Here is an 18,260-nt window from a genome sequence, read left to right as displayed (position 1 = left end):
GGTGCTGCCCCCTCCCCAGGAAATCCAGGACTTCTTGGAGCCCCCCTTGGGCTTGGAACCGCACCTGGGGCAGAGCGCGGGGGTGCAGGGACCGCCCGGGCACCTGCTGGACCCCGAGGGGGGGGTCCCGGCCGTGCCCCCCGAAGCCAAGGACCAGTTTTCGGAAGGGGGGAGCCCCGCGGGGGGCAAGGGGCGTTTCGTGCCCCTCACCTCCATCTGCTTCCCGGACGCTCTGCTGCAGGACGAGGACCGCGGCTTCTTCCCCGGCATGGAGGACATGTTCGGCCCCCCGCCCGAGGATTTCCCCAAGCCCAGCGAGGAGGAGGAGGAGGAAGGCAGCGCCAACGCCGCCGGGCTGGAGGCGCGGCCCGAGGGGATGAAAGCGCCCCCTCCCTATGACATGGGGCAGAGCTACCCCTCGTTCTGCCCGCAGGACGGGGGGGCCGCTGGGGACCCCCCCCAGCTGGGGCTGGAGCCCCCCAAGCACGAGTTGCCCTCCACGGTGAACGCGGAACCGCTGGGCTTAATCCAGAGCACCGGCGACGGGGGTCCCAAACCCCCTCCTCCGCCTCTCAGCACCCCTTTATTCTGCTCCTCCAAACCCAAAAAGCTGCTGAAAACTTCCTCCTTCCACCTGCTGCGCAAGCGGGACCCCTTCCCACCCCCCAAAAAAACCTACGCGCAGGAGTACGAGTTCGAGGACGACGAGGATAAGGCCGACGTGCCCGCCGACATCCGCCTGAACTCGCGGCGCCTCCCGGACCTGCTGCCCGACCTCATCTCCAGCTGCCGCCGGCCGCCCCTCACCCCCATGGGCGACATCGACTTCTGCCCGCACCCCGGCGCGCACCCCGCTCCCAAGAAGCGCGGCCGCAAGCCCACCAAGCCCAAGCGGGAAGGGCCCCCCCGGCCCCGGGGCAGGCCCAGGATCCGGCCCCTGGAGCCGCCCGGCTTCCCCGAGGGCGCCAAGAGGCCGCGGGGCCGGGGCAGGGGACGGGGCAAGAAGGGCGCCGAGGACGGAGAGGGGATGGAGCCGCTGCGGCCGCTCAAGGTGAGGGGGTGTGCTCCTGAAAGGACCCCGAATTGGGTTTGGTGTGCTGGGAATGGTCACAAAGTGACCCCAAATTGGGGCTTGAGGGTGTGGTGTGTGTTCCATATGAGCCCAAAATGACCCCAGATTTGGGTTTTGGGGGGTTTGGTGTGCTGGGAATGGTCCCAAAATGACCCAAATTGGGGTTTTGGGGGGTTTGGTGTGCTCAGGATGGTCACAAAATGACCCCAAATTGGGGTTTGAGGGTGCGGTGTGTTCCATATGAGCCCAAAATGACCCCAAATTGGGGTTTTGGGGGGTTTGGTGTGCTCAGGATGGTCACAAAATGACCCCAAATTGGGGTTTGAGGGTGTGGTGTGTTCCATATGAGCCCAAAATGACCCCAAATTGGGGTTTTGGGGGGTTTGGTGTGCACGGAATGCTCCTGAAAGGACCCAAAATTGGGGTCTGAGGGTGTGGTGTGTTCTATATGAGCCCAAAATGACCCCAAACTGGGGTTTTGGGGGGGTTTAGGGGGTTTGGTGTGCTTGGGATGGTCCCAAAATTGGGGTTTTTGGGGGGTTTGGTGTGCTGGGAATGGTCACAAAATGACCCAAAATTGGGGTCCATCTCCCCTCCCCAATCAAACTGGCCGTATCCATGGATGGGTCAGGATATCCCAGTACAAACCAGTATAACCCAGTTCCCTTTTCTCCCCGCAGATCAAGCTGGCCGTGTCCAATATGTCCCAGTACAAACCAGTATAACCCAGTTCCCTTTTCCCTGCAGATCAAGCTGGCCGTGTCCATTGGGGATCAATGTCTCCCAGTACAAACCAGTATAACCCAGTGCCCTTTTCCCCACAGATCAAACTGGCCATGTCCAATGTCTCCCAGTACAAACCAGTATAACCCAGTTCCCTTTTCCCTGCAGATCAAGCTGGCCGTGTCCATTGGGGATCAATGTCTCCCAGTACAAACCAGTATAACCCAGTGCCCTTTTCCCCACAGATCAAACTGGCCGTGTCCAATGTCTCCCAGTACAAACCAGTATAACCCAGTGCCCTTTTCCCCACAGATCAAACTGGCCGTGTCCAATGTCTCCCAGTACAAACCAGTATAACCCAGTTCCCTTTTCTCCCCGCAGATCAAGCTGGCCGTGTCCAATATGTCCCAGTACAAACCAGTATAACCCAGTTCCCTTTTCCCCACAGATCAAGCTGGCCATGTCCATTGGGGATCAATGTCTCCCAGTACAAACCAGTATAACCCAGTACCCTTTTCCCCGCAGATCAAGCTGGCCGTGTCCATGGGGGGTCAATATGTCCCAGTACAAACCAGTATAACCCAGTACCCTTTTCCTCACAGATCAAGCTGGCCGTGTCCATTGGGGATCAATGTCTCCCAGTACAAACCAGTATAACCCAGTTCCCTTTTCCCCACAGATCAAGCTGGGTGTCCAATGTTTCCCAGTACAAACCAGTATAACCCAGTACCCTTTTCCTCACAGATCAAGCTGGCCGTGTCCATTGGGGATCAATGTTTCCCAGTACAAACCAGTATAACCCAGTACCCTTTTCTTCTCACAGATCAAGCTGGCTGTGTCCAATGTCTCCCAGTACAAACCAGTATAACCCAGTTCCCTTTTCTCCTCACAGATCAAGCTGGCTGTGTCCAATATGTCCCAGTACAAACCAGTATAACCCAGTACCCTTTTCCCTGCAGATCAAGCTGGCCGTGTCCATTGGGGATCAATGTCTCCCAGTACAAACCAGTATAACCCAGTACCCTTTTCCCCGCAGATCAAGCTGGCCATGTCCAATGTCTCCCAGTACAAACCAGTATAACCCAGTACCCTTTTCCTCACAGATCAAGCTGGCTGTGTCCAATATGTCCCAGTACAAACCAGTATAACCCAGTTCCCTTTTCCCCGCAGATCAAGCTGGCCGTGTCCAAGCCGGAGCCCTCTCCCGTGCCCGTTGCCGGCGCCGTTGCCGGCGCGCCGGCGCCGTTCCCGGAGGCGCCGGCCGAGCCGTCGCCGTCGCAGAGCCGCGCCAAGCAGCGGCTGCGCGAGGCCGAGGAGAAGCAGCCCGAGGTCAAGTCGGGCTTCATGGCCTCCTTCCTGGACTTCCTCAAGTCGGGCAAGCGGCAGCCGCCGCCCGGCAGCCCCTGCAAGCCCCCCAAGGCGGGCGCGGCGCAGGGCTTCGGGCCCGGCGTGCTGGGCGGGCCCCTGGAGGGCGGCGAGGGCGAGGGGCTGGTCATGGCGTGTCCTTCGCCCTGCAAGCGCCTGGACGAGGAGCTCAAGAGGAACCTGGAGACGCTGCCCTCGTTCTCCAGCGACGAGGAGGACTCGGTCAGCAAGAACCAGGACCTGCAGAAGAGCATCAGCTCGGCCATCTCGGCGCTGGACGAGCCCCCCGAGCGCAGGGAGCCCCCCGAGGCGCACGGTGAGAGCTGCCAGGACCTGCCAGGGGTCCACAGAGAGCTGCCAGGACCCATAAACAGCCTCTAGGGGTTCATACAGAGCTGCCAGGACCCATAGAGAGCATCCAGGGGTTTATAGGGACCTGCCAGGACCCATAGAGAGCATCCAGGGGTTCAGAGAGAGCTGCCAGGACCTGCAGGGCTTCACAGAGAGCTGCCAGGACCCATAGAGAGCATCCAGGGGTTCATAGAGAGCTGCCAGGACCCATAAACAGCCTCTAGGGGTTCATAGGGACCTGCCAGGACCTGCCAGGGGTCCATACAGAGCTGTCAGGACCTGCCAGGGGTTCATAGAGAGCTGCCAGGACCCATAGAGAGCTTCCAGGGGTTCATACAGAGCTGCCAGGACCCATAGAGAGCATCCAGGGGTTCAGAGAGAGCTGCCAGGACCCATAGAGAGCTTCCAGGGGTTCATAGGGACCTGCCAGGACCCATAGAGAGCTTCCAGGGCTTCATACAGAGCTGCCAGGACCTGCCAGGGGTCCATAGAGAGCTGCCAGGACCCATAGAGAGCTTCCAGGGGTTCATACAGAGCTGCCAGGACCCATAGAGAGCTTCCAGGGGTTCATACAGAGCTGCCAGGACCCATAGAGAGCTTCCAGGGGTTCATACAGAGCTGCCAGGACCCATAGAGAGCTTCCAGGGGTTCATAGGGACCTGCCAGGACCCATAGAGAGCTTCCAGGGCTTCATACAGAGCTGCCAGGACCTGCCAGGGGTCCATAGAGAGCTGCCAGGACCCATAGAGAGCTTCCAGGGGTTCATAGAGAGCTGCCAGGACCCATAGAGAGCATCCAGGGGTTCATACAGAGCTGCCAGGACCCATAGAGAGCTTCCAGGGGTTCATACAGAGCTGCCAGGACCCATAGAGAGCATCCAGGGGTTCATACAGAGCTGCCAGGACCCATAGAGAGCTTCCAGGGGTTCACAGAGAGCTGCCAGGACCCATAGAGAGCTTCCAGGGGTTCATAGGGACCTGCCAGGACCCATAGAGAGCATCCAGGGCTTCATACAGAGCTGCCAGGACCTGCCAGGGGTTCAGAGAGAGCTGCCCGGACCCATAGAGAGCTTCCAGGGGTTCACAGAGAGCTGCCAGGACCCATAAACAGCCTCTAGGGGTTCATAGGGCCCTGCCAGGACCTGCCAGGGGTCCATAGAGAGCTTCCAGGACCTGCCAGGGGTTCATAGAGAGCTGCCAGGACCCATAGAGAGCATCCAGGGCTTCATACAGAGCTGCCAGGACCTGCCAGGGGTTCATAGAGAGCTTCCAGGACCCATAGGGAGCTGCCAGGACCTGCCAGGGGTCCATAGAGAGCTTCCAGGACCCATGGAGAGCATCCAGGCGTTCATAGGGACCTTCCAGGGGTTCATAGAGACCTTCCAGGACCCATAGAGAGCATCCAGGGGTTCCTAGGGAGCTGCCAGGACCTGCAGAAGAGCATCAGCTCGGCCATCTCGGCGCTGGACGAGCCCCCCGAGCGCAGGGAGCCCCCCGAGGCGCACGGTGAGAGCTGCCAGGACCTGCCAGGGGTCCACAGAGAGCTGCCAGGACCCATAGAGAGCATCTAGGGGTTCATAGAGAGCTGCCAGGACCTGTCAGGGGGTTCATGGTGACCTTCCAGGACCTTCCATTGATTCATAGGGACCTGCCAGGGGTTCATGGTGACCTGCCAGGACCTGCCAGGGGGTTCATGGTGACCTGCCAGGACCTTCCATTGATTCATAGGGACCTGTCAGGGGGTTCATGGTGACCTTCCAGGACCTTCCATTGATTCATAGGGACCTGCCAGGGGTTCATGGTGACCTTCCAGGACCTTCCATTGATTCATAGGGAGCTTCCAGGGGTTCATAGGGACCTGCCAGGACCTTCCATTGAATCATAGGGAGCTTCCAGGGGTCCATGGTGACCTGCCAGGGGGTTCATGGTGACCTTCCAGGACCTTCCATTGATTCATAGGGACCTTCCAGGGGTCCATGGTGACCTGCCAGGGGGTTCATGGTGACCTTCCAGGACCTTCCATTGATTCACGGGGACCTTCCAGGGGTTCATGGTGACCTTCCAGGACCTTCCATTGATTCATAGGGACCTTCCAGGGGTTCATAGGGCCCTGCCAGGACCTGCCAGGGGTTCAAAGGGACCTTCCAGGGGTTCATGGTGACCTTCCAGGACCTTCCATTGATTCATAGGGAACTTCCAGGGGCTCATGGTGACCTGCCAGGACCTTCCATTGATTCATAGGGACCTTCCATTGATTCATAGGGACCTGCCAGGACCTGCTGGGGTCCCAGGACCCTTCCAGGACCTTCCCATGCCCCTTCCAGGACCTGTCTAACCCTCTTTCCCCCCCCCACAGCCGCCCCCCCGCCGGAGGATCCCCCCCCGCCCCCTCCCCCCGCCCCCCCCGGAGCCCCCCCAGCCCTCCCCTCCCCCCCCCGCGGCCCCCCCGCTGTCTCCGCCGGGCGGGGGCGGGGCCGGGGCGGGGCCGGGGGGCGGGGCCGGGCCCGGGGGGGTCCCGAGCCCCCCGGGGGGGTCCCCGGAGGCGCCGGAGCCGCCGGAGCGGCCGCTGCACCTGGCCCAGAAACAGGGCACGGCCGCCGTGTGCGGGGACACGAGCGACGAGGAGGAGAGCGGCGGAGAGGGCATCTTCAGGGAGAGGGACGAGTTCGTGGTGCGCGTGGAGGACATCCCCGCGCTCAAGGTGGGACTGGGATGGACTGGGAGGGACTGGGACGGAACTGGGATGGGACTGGGATGGGACTGGGATGGACTGGGATGGGACTGGGATGGGACTGGGAGGGACTGGGACGGACTGGGATGGGACTGGGAGTCACTGGGATGGACTGGGAGTCACTGGGATGGACTGGGAGAGGGCATCTTCAGGGAGAGGGACGAGTTTGTGGTGCGCGTGGAGGATATTCCTGCGCTCAAGGTGGGACTGGGATGGACTGGGAGAGACTGGGATGGACTGGGAGGGACTGGGAGGGACTGGGATGGGACTGGGATGGGACTGGGATGGACTGGGAGGGACTGGGAGTGAGGACATGGCACTGGGAGGGACTGGGAGAGGGCATCTTCAGGGAGAGGGACGAGTTCGTGGTGCGCGTGGAGGACATCCCCGCGCTCAAGGTGGGACTGGGAGGGACTGGGAGGGACTGGGACGGAACTGGGATGGGACTGGGATGGGACTGGGATGGACTGGGATGGGACTGGGATGGGACTGGGAGGGACTGGGACGGACTGGGATGGGACTGGGAGTCACTGGGATGGACTGGGAGTCACTGGGATGGACTGGGAGAGGGCATCTTCAGGGAGAGGGACGAGTTCGTGGTGTGCGTGGAGGATATTCCTGCGCTCAAGGTGGGACTGGGATGGACTGGGAGGGACTGGGAGTCACTGGGATGGACTGGGATGGACTGGGAGAGGGCATCTTCAGGGAGAGGGACGAGTTCGTGGTGCGTGTGGAGGACATCCCCGCCCTCAAGGTGGGACTGGGATGGACTGGGAGAGACTGGGAGGGACTGGGAGGGACTGGGATGGGACTGGGAGTCACTGGGATGGACTGGGAGTCACTGGGATGGACTGGGAGAGGGCATCTTCAGGGAGAGGGACGAGTTTGTGGTGCGCGTGGAGGATATTCCTGCGCTCAAGGTGGGACTGGGATGGACTGGGAGAGACTGGGATGGACTGGGAGGGACTGGGAGGGACTGGGATGGGACTGGGATGGGACTGGGATGGACTGGGAGGGACTGGGAGTGAGGACATGGCACTGGGAGGGACTGGGAGAGGGCATCTTCAGGGAGAGGGACGAGTTCGTGGTGCGCGTGGAGGATATTCCTGCGCTCAAGGTGGGACTGGGATGGACTGGGAGAGACTGGGATGGACTGGGAGTCACTGGGAGAGACTGGGATGGACTGGGAGTCACTGGGAGAGACTGGGATGGACTGGGAGTCACTGGGATGGGACTGGGAGTCAGGACATGGCACTGGGAAAGGAACTGGGAGCACTGGGAGAGACTCCACTTAAGGAACTGGGATTGAGCTGGTGTTTAACTGGGATTGAACTGGGATAGAGCTGGTGTTATCTGGGATTGAACTGGGATAGAACTGGTGATTAACTGGGATTGAGCTGGGATAGAACTGGGATAGAACTGGGATAGAACTGGTGAATAACTGGGATTGAACCGGTGTTGAACTGGGATAGAACTGGGATAGAATTGGGATAGAACTGGTGATTAACTGGGATAGAACTGGTGTTATCTGGGATTGAACTGGTGTTGAACTGGGATAGAACTGGTGTTGAACTGGGATAGAACTGGTGTTATCTGGGATTGAACTGGGATAGAACTGGTGTTGAACTGGGATAGAACTGGTGTTATCTGGGATTGAACTGGGATTGAACTGGTGATTAACTGCGATTGAACTGGGATTGAACTGAGATAGAACTGGTGAATAACTGGGATTGAACTGGTGTTGAACTGGGATAGAACTGGGATAGAATTGGGATAGAACTGGTGATTAACTGGGATAGAACTGGTGTTATCTGGGATTGAACTGGTGTTGAACTGGGATAGAACTGGTGTTGAACTGGGATAGAACTGGTGTTATCTGGGATTGAACTGGTGTTGAACTGGGATAGAACTGGTGTTGAACTGGGATAGAACTGGTGTTATCTGGGATTGAACTGGTGTTGAACTGGGATTGAACTGGTGTTGAACTGGGATAGAACTGGGATAGAACTGGTGTTATCTGGGATTGAACTGGGATAGAACTGGGATTGAACTGGTGTTATCTGGGATTGAACTGGGATAGAACTGGGATTGAACTGGTGTTATCTGGGATTGAACTGGGATAGAACTGGGATTGAACTGGTGTTATCTGGGATTGAACTGGGATTGAACCGGTGTTGAACTGGGATTGAACTGGGATAGAACTGGTGTTAACTGGGATTGAACTGGGATTGAACTGGTGTTATCTGGGATTGAACTGGGATTGAACTGGGATAGAACTGGTGTTATCTGGGATTGAACTGGGATAGAACTGGGGGGAATCTGGCGCTGCAGACAAACCCGAGCCCCTTTTGGGGGATTTTTGGGATTTCTGTAGCTTTGGATGCATCTGTTGGATTTGGGGTGGATTTGGGATGGATTTGGGGTGGATTTGGGATGGATTTGGGGTGGATTTGGGGTGGATTTGGGGTGGATTTGGGGTGGGTTTTGGGTGCTGACCCCCCCAATCTCCCCAGCTGGCGCTGCAGACAAACCCGAGCCCCTTTTTGGGCCATTTTTGGGATTTTTTGTGGGTTTCTGGGGTTCCTGTGGCTCTGGATGAATCGGGTGGATTTGGGGTGGATTTGGGATGGATTTGGGGTGGATTTGGGGTGGGTTTTGGGTGCTGACCCCCCAATCTCCCCAGCTGGCGCTGCAGACGGGCCGGGAGCCGCCGCCCATCTGGAGGGTGCAGAAGGCGCTGCTGCAGAAATTCACCCCCGAAATCAAGGACGGGCAGCGCCAGTTCTGCGCCACCAGCAACGTGAGTGGGCACCCCAAAAACACCCGGGGCACCCCAAAAATACCGGGGACACCCCAAAAAAAACCCCAAACCCGTGGGGATTACCCTGAGCTGAAAAACTGCAGCACAAACCCGGGGTGTGACCCTAAAATGTGAGATTTTTCCCCCAAAAACCACCCAGATTTCCCTAAAAATGGGGGATTTGGGACATCTTCCCAAATCTTGGGGCACCCTAAAAACTGGAGAGAGCCCAAAAAGCACCCGGGGGACCCTAAAAAATACCGGGGAGACCCCAAAAAAAACCCCAAACCCGTGGGGATAACCCTGAGCTGAAAAGCTTCAGCACAAACCCGGGGTGTGCCCCTAAAATGTGAGATTTTCTCCTAGAAAAAGCAAGATTTCCCGAAAAAAGGGGGGATTTGGGACTTTTCCTCAAATTTTGGGGCACCCCAAAAACTGGAGAGACCCCAAAAAAAAAAAAAAAACTCAAAAACTGTGGGGACACCCCTGAATTTGTGGGAGCTGGGAGACCCCTCCCCAAAACCCCAAAATCTGAGATCCCTCCCCGAAATGTTGAATCTGCCCCAGAAATTGGGAATTTTGGGGTCCCTGGGGTGGTTTTGGGGGAATTTTGGAGTGGATTTTTGGGGATTTTTGGGGTGGATTTGGGGTATTCTGAGCTGGATTTTGGGAGGATTTTGGGGTGTATTTTGGGGGGATTTTGGAGTGGATTTTTTGGGAATTTTTGGGGGATTTTGGAGTGGATTTGGGGTATTCTAGGCTGGATTTGGGGGGGATTTTGGGATGGAGTTTTGGGGTGGATTTGGGGTATTTTGGAGTAGATTTTTGGGGATTTGGGGTGGATTTTTGGGGATTTTGTGTATTATGGGGTATTTTGGGATGGATTTTGGGGGATTTTGGGGTGGATTTTTGGGGGGATTTTGTGTATTTTGGGGTGGATTTGGGGTATTTTGGGGTGGTTTTTTTGGGTATTTTGGAGTGGATTTTGGGGTATTTTGGAGTGGATTTTGGGGGATTTTCAGGTGGATTTTTTGGGGTATTTTGGGTGGGTTTTTGGGGATTTTGGTATTTTGGGGTTGGTTTTTTAGGGATTTTGGTTTTTTGGGGTGGGTTTTGGGGGTTTTTGGGGTGTGCCGGGTTTTGGGGCGCCCCTGACCCCCCGTTTGTGCCCCCCCCCCCGCAGTACCTGGGCTATTTTGGGGATGCCAAGCACAGGTACCAGCGGCTCTACGTGAAGTTCCTGGAGAACGTCAACAAGAAGGATTACGTGAGGGTGTGCTCCAGGAAACCCTGGCACCGCCCGCTGGCCCTCAGGTGCGGCGCCTGCGGGCACCTGGGCACACCTGTGGGCACCTGGGGGCACCTGGGGGCACCTGGGAACACACCTGCGGGCACCTGGGCACACCTGGGGGCACCTGGGCACACCTGCGGGCACCTGGGAACACACCTGGGGGCACCTGGGCACACCTGGGACAAACCTGGGCACAGCTGGGCACACCTGAGGGCACCTGGGGACACTTGGGGACACTTGGGAGCTCCTGGGGACACCTGGGCACACCTGCGGGCACCTGGGCTCACAGCTGGGACAAACCTGGGGACACCTGGGCACACCTGGGGGCAGCTGGGCACACCTGGGAGCACCTGGGGGCACCAGAGCACACCTGGGGACACACTTGGGGGCACCTGTTGACACTTAGGAACCCCTGGGCACACCTGGGACAAACCTGGGGGCACCTGGGAGCATCTGGGGGCACTTGGGCACACCTGGGGGCACCTGGGAAGACCTGGGCACAGCTGGGGGCACATCTGGGCACACCTGGGGGCACCTGGGAAGACCTGGGCACAGCTGGGGGCACATCTGGGCACACCTGGGGGCACCTGGGGATACCTGGGAGAGCCTAGGGGCACTTGGGGACACACCTGGGAGAAACCTGGGCACACCTGGGGACAGCTGGGAACACATCTGGGGGCACCTGGGCACAGCTGGGAACACCTGGGGGCACTTGAGGACACACCTGGGGGCACTGGAGGTTCACCTGGGCACACCTGTGGGCACACCGGGCCACACCCCCCTCTAACCCCTCCCCCTTTTTTTTTCTCGCCCCTCCCCCCAGGAGACAAAACCACCCCAAACCCAGCGCCCCCAAACCCCCTCCCCCCCCCAAACCCGAACCTCCCGAGAAGCCCCAAAAAGCCGAAAAAACCCCGAAAGCCGAGAAGCCCCAAAAGGCCGAGAAACCCCCCAGGAACGAGCCCGCCCCTCCCCCCCCCGCGCCGGCCGCGGGGCCCCCCCGGGCCCCCCCCGGCCCCCCCAAATCCAAACCCAAACCCCCCAAAGTGAAGGCGGAGCCGCCCCCCAAAAAAAGGAAAAAATGGCTCAAGGAGGCGGCGACGACGTCGGAGTCGGAGTCGAGCCCCGACCCCCAGAGCGAGGAGGGTGAGCGGGGGCACCCCGAATTTGGGGGGGGGGGCCCGGATTGGGGGGGGACCCCGAAAATTGAGGGGGGGGGGAGACCCGGGATTGGGGGGCAGAGCCCGAATTTGGGGGGAACCCGGGATTGGGGGGGGGAACCCAAAAATTGAGGGGGAACCCGGGATTGGGAGGGAAACCCCGAATTTGGGGGAGGAACCCGGGATTGGGGGGGGAACCCAAAAATTGGGGGGGGAGTGGGATTGAGGGGGGGAACCCCGAATTTGGGGGGGGGAGCCGGGATTGGGGGGGGACCCTGAATTTGGGGGCGGGAACCCGAATTTGGGGGGGGACCTGAAATTTGGGGGGGGACCCAAAATTTGGGAGGAGAACCCGGGATTTGGGGGGGAAACCTGAAATTTGGGGAAGAGGCCCCAAGATCTTGGGGAGAATCCGAAATTTGGCGGGGGGGGGGGGGGGACCACGAGATTTTGGGGGGGGGAACCCGGGATTTGGGAGGAGAGCTCAGGATTTGGGGGGAACCCAAAATTTGGGAGGAGAACATGAAATTTGGGGGGGAACCCAAAATTTGGGGGAGAAGCCGGGATTTGGGAGAGGACCTTGGAATTTGGGGGGAGACCTCGAGATTTGGGGGGAGGGGAACCTCGGAATTTGAGGGGAGAACCTGGGATTTGGGAGGGGAACCCGAAATTTGGGGGGGGGGACCACAAGATGTTGGGGGAGAGTCCCAGGATTTTGGAGGGGGGAACCCGAATTTGAGGAGGGGAACCTGAGATTTGTGGAGAGAACCCAAAATTTGGGGAGGGGACCCCGAGATTCGGGGATGGGCGGAACCCTGGGATTTGGGGGAGGAACCCGAAATTTGGGACAGAACCATGAAATTTGGGGAGGGAATTTGGAAATTTGGGGAGGGAACCCCAAAATTTGGGGAGTGAACCACGAGATTTGGGGAGGGAATCCCAAGATTTGGGGGGGGGACCCCAAAATCTGGGGAGAGAACCCCCAAATTTGGGGGATGGATGCGAAATTGGGACAGAACCATGAAATTTGAGGAGGGAATTTGGAAATTTGGGGAGGGAACCCCAAAATTTGGGGAGGGAACCGGGAAATTTGAGGGGGCGTGGCTCTCCCACAAAGGGGGCGTGGCTCTCATTTAAAGGGACCTTGCTCCTCTATAAGGGGGGGGTGGATCTGAATTGTGGGCGTGTCCCCCCTTAAATGGGCGTGGCTCAATCGAAAGGGCGTGGTTCCCTTAAAGGGGCGTGGCTCTCTGTTAAAGGGGCATGACTCACTGAAAGGGGCATGGCTCTCATTCAAAGGGGTGTGGCTCTCAAAGGGGCGTGGCTCTCCCTTAAATGGGTGTGATGCTCATTTAAAAGGGGGCGTGGCTCTCTCTTAAAGGGGCATTACTCAAAGAGTGCGTGTTTCTCCCTTAAAAGGGCGTGACTCAAAGGGGGCGTGGCTCCCTCTTAAAAGGACATGAGTTTCTTAATGGGGCGTGGCTCACCCTTAAAAGGGTGTGGTTCTCCCTTAAAAGGGCATGACTCAAAGGGGGCGTGGCTCTTCCTTAGAAGGGCATGAGTCAAAGGGGGTGTGGCTCTTTCTTAAAGGGGGCGTGGCTCCCCCTTAAAGGGCCTGTGCTCCTTTAGAACAGGGGTGTGTCTCCGGCTTGTGGGCGGGGTTTTTCCCCCCTTTTCGGGTTGTGGGCGTGTCCCGCCGCCCCTCCCCTTAAAGGGGCCGTGTCGCGCAGAGCGGGCCCCGCCGGGGCGGGTGCTGAACACGCGGGCCATGAAGGAAATGTACCGGAGCTACGTGGAGATGTTGGTCAGCACCGCCCTGGACCCCGACATGATCCAGGCCTTGGAGGACACCAACGGTGAGCCCCGACCCCCGACCCCCCCCCTGGGGACCCCCCAAAAGCTGCCCCGGACCCCCCTGACCCCCGCCGGTGCCCCCCCAGATGAGCTGTACCTGCCCCCCATGCGCAAGATCGACGGCATCCTCAACGACCACAAGAAGAAGGTGCTGAAGAGGGTGACGCTGAACCCCAGCCTGCAGGTCAGGAGGGGCTGGGGGGTCCTGGGGGGGTCCTGGGGGGGTCCTGGGGGTTCTGGGGGGTTGGGGGGGATCTGTGGGGTTTGGAGGAGATCTGTGGGGTTTGGGGGTCCTGGCAGGGATCTGTGGGGTTTGGGGGTCCTGGCAGGGATCTGTGGGGTTTGGAGGGAGACCTGTGGGGTTTGGGGGGGATCTCTGGGGTTTGGGGGTCCTGGCAGGGATCTGTGGGGTTTGGCAGGGATCTGTGGGGTTTGGGGCAGATCTGGGGGGTTTGGGGGGGTCCTGGCAGGGATCTGTGGGGTTTGGGGGATCTGTGGGGTTTGGGGAGGATCTGTGGGGTTTGGGGGTCCTGGCAGGGATCTGTGGGGTTTGGAGGGAGACCTGTGGGGTTTGGGGGGGATCTCTGGGGTTTGGGGGAGATCTCTGGGGTTTGGGGGTCCTGGCAGGCATCTGTGGGGTTTGGGGAGGATCTGTGGGGTTTGGGGGGTCCTGGCAGGGATCTGTGGGGTTTGGCAGGGATCTGTGGGGTTTGGGGCAGATCTGGGGGGTTTGGGGGGGGTCCTGGCAGGGATCTGTGGGGTTTGGAGGGAGACCTGTGGGGTTTGGGGGGGATCTCTGGGGTTTGGGGGGGATCTCTGGGGTTTGGGGGTCCTGGCAGGGATCTGTGGGGTTTGGGGGGGATCTCTGGGGTTTGGGGGGATCTCTGGGGTTTGGGGGTCCTGGCAGGGATCTGTGGGGTTTGGGGAGGATCTGTGGGGTTTGGGGGTCCTGGCAGGGATCTGTGGGGTTTGGGGGGGATCTGTGGGGTTTGGGGCAGATCTGGGGGGTTTGGGGGGGGTCCTGGCAGGGATCTGTGGGGTTTGGAGGGAGACCTGTGGGGTTTGGGGGGGATCTCTGGGGTTTGGGGGGGATCTCTGGGGTTTGGGGGTCCTGGCAGGGATCTGTGGGGTTTGGGGAGGATCTGTGGGGTTTGGGGCAGATCTGGGGGGTTTGGGGGGGGTCCTGGCAGGGATCTGTGGGTCCAGGGCGGTCGATACCATGGATGAGTGAGATCTGTGGAGCTCAGGTGACACCGGGGACCCCAGGGTGACCCTGTGCTCACCTGTGCCCACTGTCACCTGGCAGGTGGCCTTGTGGTGACCCTGTGCTCACTTGTCCCACGTGTCCCCATTGTCCCCTGGCAGGTGACCCCACGGTGACCCTGTGGTGCTCACCTGTGCTCACCTGTCCCCACTGTCCCAGGAGGCCCTGTGGTGGCCCCTGTGCTCACCTGTCCCAGGAGGCCCCGTGGTGACCCCGTGGTGACCCCGTGGCGCTCACCTGTGCTCACCTGTCCCAGGAGGCCCCGTGGTGACCCCGTGGTGACCCCGTGGCGCTCACCTGTGCTCACCTGTCCCAGGAGGCCCCGTGGTGACCCCGTGGTGACCCCGTGGCGCTCACCTGTGCTCACCTGTCCCAGGAGGCCCCGTGGTGACCCCGTGGTGACCCCGTGGCGCTCACCTGTGCTCACCTGTGCTCACCTGTCCCCACTGTCCCAGGAGGCCCCGTGGTGACCCCGTGGTGACCCTGTGGCGCTCACCTGTGCTCACCTGTGCTCACCTGTCCCTGATGTCTCTGTGGTGATCCTGTGGCGCTCACCTGTGCTCACCTGTCCTAGGAGCCCCTGTGGTGATGCCGTGGTGACCCTGTGGCGCTCACCTGTGCTCACCTGTCCCAGATGGCCCCATGGTGACCCCGTGGTGACCCCGTGGCGCTCACCTGTGCTCACCTGTGCTCACCTGTCCCCACCTGTCCCCCGGCAGGAGGCCCTGCACACCTTCCCGCAGCTGCACGCCGAGCCCGGCGAGTCCCTGGTGCGGCTGCGCCCGGGGGGGGACCCCTACAACCGCAAAACCCTCAGCAAGGTCAAGAGGAGCGTGGGCAAGCCCCAGGTACGGCCCAGGGCACAGGTGGGGTCTCAGGTGGGGTCCGGGGGTCACAGGTGGGGTCTCAGGTGGGGTCTGGGGGTCACAGGTGGGTTTGGAGCTCCCAGAGCGGTCTCAGGTGGGGTCTGGGGGGTCACAGGTAGGGTCACAGGTGGGGTCTGGGGGTCACAGGTGGGGTTTGGGGGTCACCAGAGGGGTCACAGGTGGGTCACAGGTGGGGTTCGGGGGTCACCAGAGGGGTCACAGGTGGGGTCTGGGGGTCACAGGTGGGGTCACAGGTGGGGTCTGGGGGTCACAGGTGGGTCACAGGTGGGGTCTGGGGGTCACAGGTGGGTCACAGGTGGGGTTCGGGGGTCACCAGAGGGGTCACAGGTGGGGTCTGGGGGTCACAGGTGGGGTCACAGGTGGGGTTTGGGGGTCACCAGAGGGGTCTCAGGTGGGTCACAGCCCCAAAACCCTCAGCAAGGTCAAGAGGAGCGTGGGCAAGCGCCAGGTACAGCTCAGGGGCACAGGTGGGGTCTGGGGGTCACAGGTGGGGTCTGGGGGTCACAGGTGGGTCACAGGTGGGGTTTGGGGCTCCCAGAGGGGTCTCAGGTGGGTCACAGCCCCAAAACCCTCGGCAAGGTCAAAAGGAGCGTGGGCAAACGCCAGGTACGCCTTAGGGGCACAGGTGGGGTTTGGGGGTCACAGGTGGGGTCATAGGTGGGGTTTGGGGGTCACAGGTGGGGTTTGGGGGCCACCAGAGGGGTCCCAGGTGGGGTCTGGGGCTCCCAGGTGGGGTCATAGGTGGGGTCTGGGGGCCACCAGAGGGGTCCCAGGTGGGGTCTGGGGCTCCCAGGTGGGGTCATAGGTGGGGTCTGGGGGCCACCAGAGGGGTCCCAGGTGGGGTCTGGGGGTCACAGGTGGGGTCTCAGGTGGGGTTTGGAGGTCACAGGTGGGTCTGGGGGTCCCCAGGTGTGTTTTGGGGTACAGGGGGGGTCTCAGGTGGGTTTGGGGGTCCTGGGGTGTCTCAGGTGGGTTTGGGGGGTCCCGGGGGTCCCCAGGTGTGTTTTGGGGTGCCGGGGGTCGCTGAGCCCAGGTGTGTCCCTGCAGGAGTTCAAGGTGGAGGTGGAGAAGTCGTTCCTGTACACCTTGTACCACTCCCTGCACCACTACAAGTACCACACCTTCCTGCGCTGCAAGGACGAGGTGAGGCACCTGGCACACCCGTGGGGCACCTGTGGGGCACCTGTGGGGCACCTGTGGGGCACCTGTGGGGCACCTGGCACACCCGTGGGGCACCTGGCACACCTGTGGGGCACCTGTGGGGCACCTGTGGGGCACCTGGGCCACCCGTGGGGCACCTGTGGGGCACCTGGCACACCTGTGGGGCACCTGTGGGGCACCTGTGGGGCACCTGGGCCACCCGTGGGGCACCTGGGCCACCTGTGGGCCACCTGTGGGGCACCTGGGCCACCTGTGGGGCACCTGGGCCACCCCGGTCCCTTGGGCCAACCCTTTGTCACCTGGGCCACCCCCTGTCACCTGGGCCACTCCTTTGTCACCTGGACCACACCCCCATGACCTGCTCCACCCCTGTCACATGGGCCACCTGTCACTTGGGCCACCTGTCACCTGCTCCACCCCCTGTCACCTGGGCCACCTGTCTGTCACCTGGGCCACGCCCCTGTCACTCAGGCCACGCCCCCATCACCTGTGTCCCTCCCCGTGGCGCTGACCGGGCTGGTGGTCACTTTGTGGCGGTGGCCGTCCCGCTCGTGGCGGTCGCCCCTTTGGGTGTCCTGTCCATCCCGCTGACCCCTGCTGTCACGGTGGCCGTGGCATTGACCATCCCTGTCACAGTGGCCACACCTTGAGCCCTCTGCTCTTATCCCGCTGGCCGTTCCTCCTCGTGGTGGCCACCACCGTGACCGTGGCCGTGTTCTATTTACCACCTGTGGTGGCCATGGCATTGGTCATCCGTGTTCTGGTGGCCACACACTGGTCCTCTTCTCCATCCTGCTGGCCATTCCCCACCCGCTGGCCATTCCTCATTTCACTGGCCATTCCTCACACCACTGGCCACCCCACTGGCCATTCTCCAGCCCAGTGGCAGCCCCGCTGGCCATTCCCCATCCCACTGGCCATTCCCTGTTCCACTAGCCATTCCCCATCTCACTGACCATTCCCCACTCCCTGCTAGCCATTCCCTGTGGCACTGGCCATTCCCCACTTCTCACTGGCCATTCCCCACTAGCCATTCCTCGTGGCACTGGCCATTCCCCATTCCCCACTAGCCATTCCCCGTCGCACTGGCCATTCCCCATTCCCCACTAGCCATTCCCCGTGGCACTGGCCATTCCCCATCTCGCTGGCCATTCCCCACTCCCCACTAACCATTCCTCCTGGCACTGGCCATTCCCCACTCCCCACTGGCCATTCCCCGCTAGCCATTCCCCGCAGCAGTAGCCATTCCCCACTCCCCACTAGCCATTCCCCACTCCCCACTAGCCATTCCCCACGGCACTGGCAATTCCCCACTCCCCACTGGCCGTTCCCCACTAGCCATTCCCCGCAGCAGTAGCCATTCCCCACTCTCCATTAGCCATTCCCCACTCCCCACTAGCCATTCCCCACTCCCCACTAGCCATTCCCCACGGCACTGGGCATTCCCCACTAGCCATTCCCCGTGGCGGTGGCCATTCCCCACTCCCCACTAGCCATTCCCCACTCCCCACTGGCCATTCCCCACTAGGCATTCCCCGCGGCGGTGGCCATTCCCCACTCCCCGCTAGCCATTCCCCGCGGCGGTGGCCATTCCCCACTCCC

At 60.8% G+C, this 18,260-nt stretch overlaps 1 protein-coding gene across 1 annotated transcript in view; it reads left to right on the top strand.

Annotated features, from left to right (window-relative positions):
- Positions 1–18,260, top strand: part of PRR12 (proline rich 12) — a 36,065-nt gene that overhangs the window by 15,222 nt on the left and 2,583 nt on the right. Inside the window, 11 exon segments of the mRNA XM_053968360.1 lie at positions 2–1,051; positions 2,966–3,476; positions 4,931–5,016; positions 5,867–6,211; positions 8,925–9,041; positions 10,225–10,355; positions 11,156–11,478; positions 13,223–13,348; positions 13,433–13,530; positions 15,330–15,458; positions 16,545–16,640. Of these exon segments, the coding sequence (XP_053824335.1) occupies positions 2–1,051; positions 2,966–3,476; positions 4,931–5,016; positions 5,867–6,211; positions 8,925–9,041; positions 10,225–10,355; positions 11,156–11,478; positions 13,223–13,348; positions 13,433–13,530; positions 15,330–15,458; positions 16,545–16,640 (3,012 nt within the window).

This window comes from Vidua chalybeata, chromosome 34 (assembly GCF_026979565.1).
Source record: "Vidua chalybeata isolate OUT-0048 chromosome 34, bVidCha1 merged haplotype, whole genome shotgun sequence".
Lineage (NCBI taxonomy): Eukaryota > Metazoa > Chordata > Aves > Passeriformes > Viduidae > Vidua > Vidua chalybeata.
Note: the sequence above shows the minus strand (reverse complement) of the source record. Positions and strands in the feature narration are given on the sequence as shown.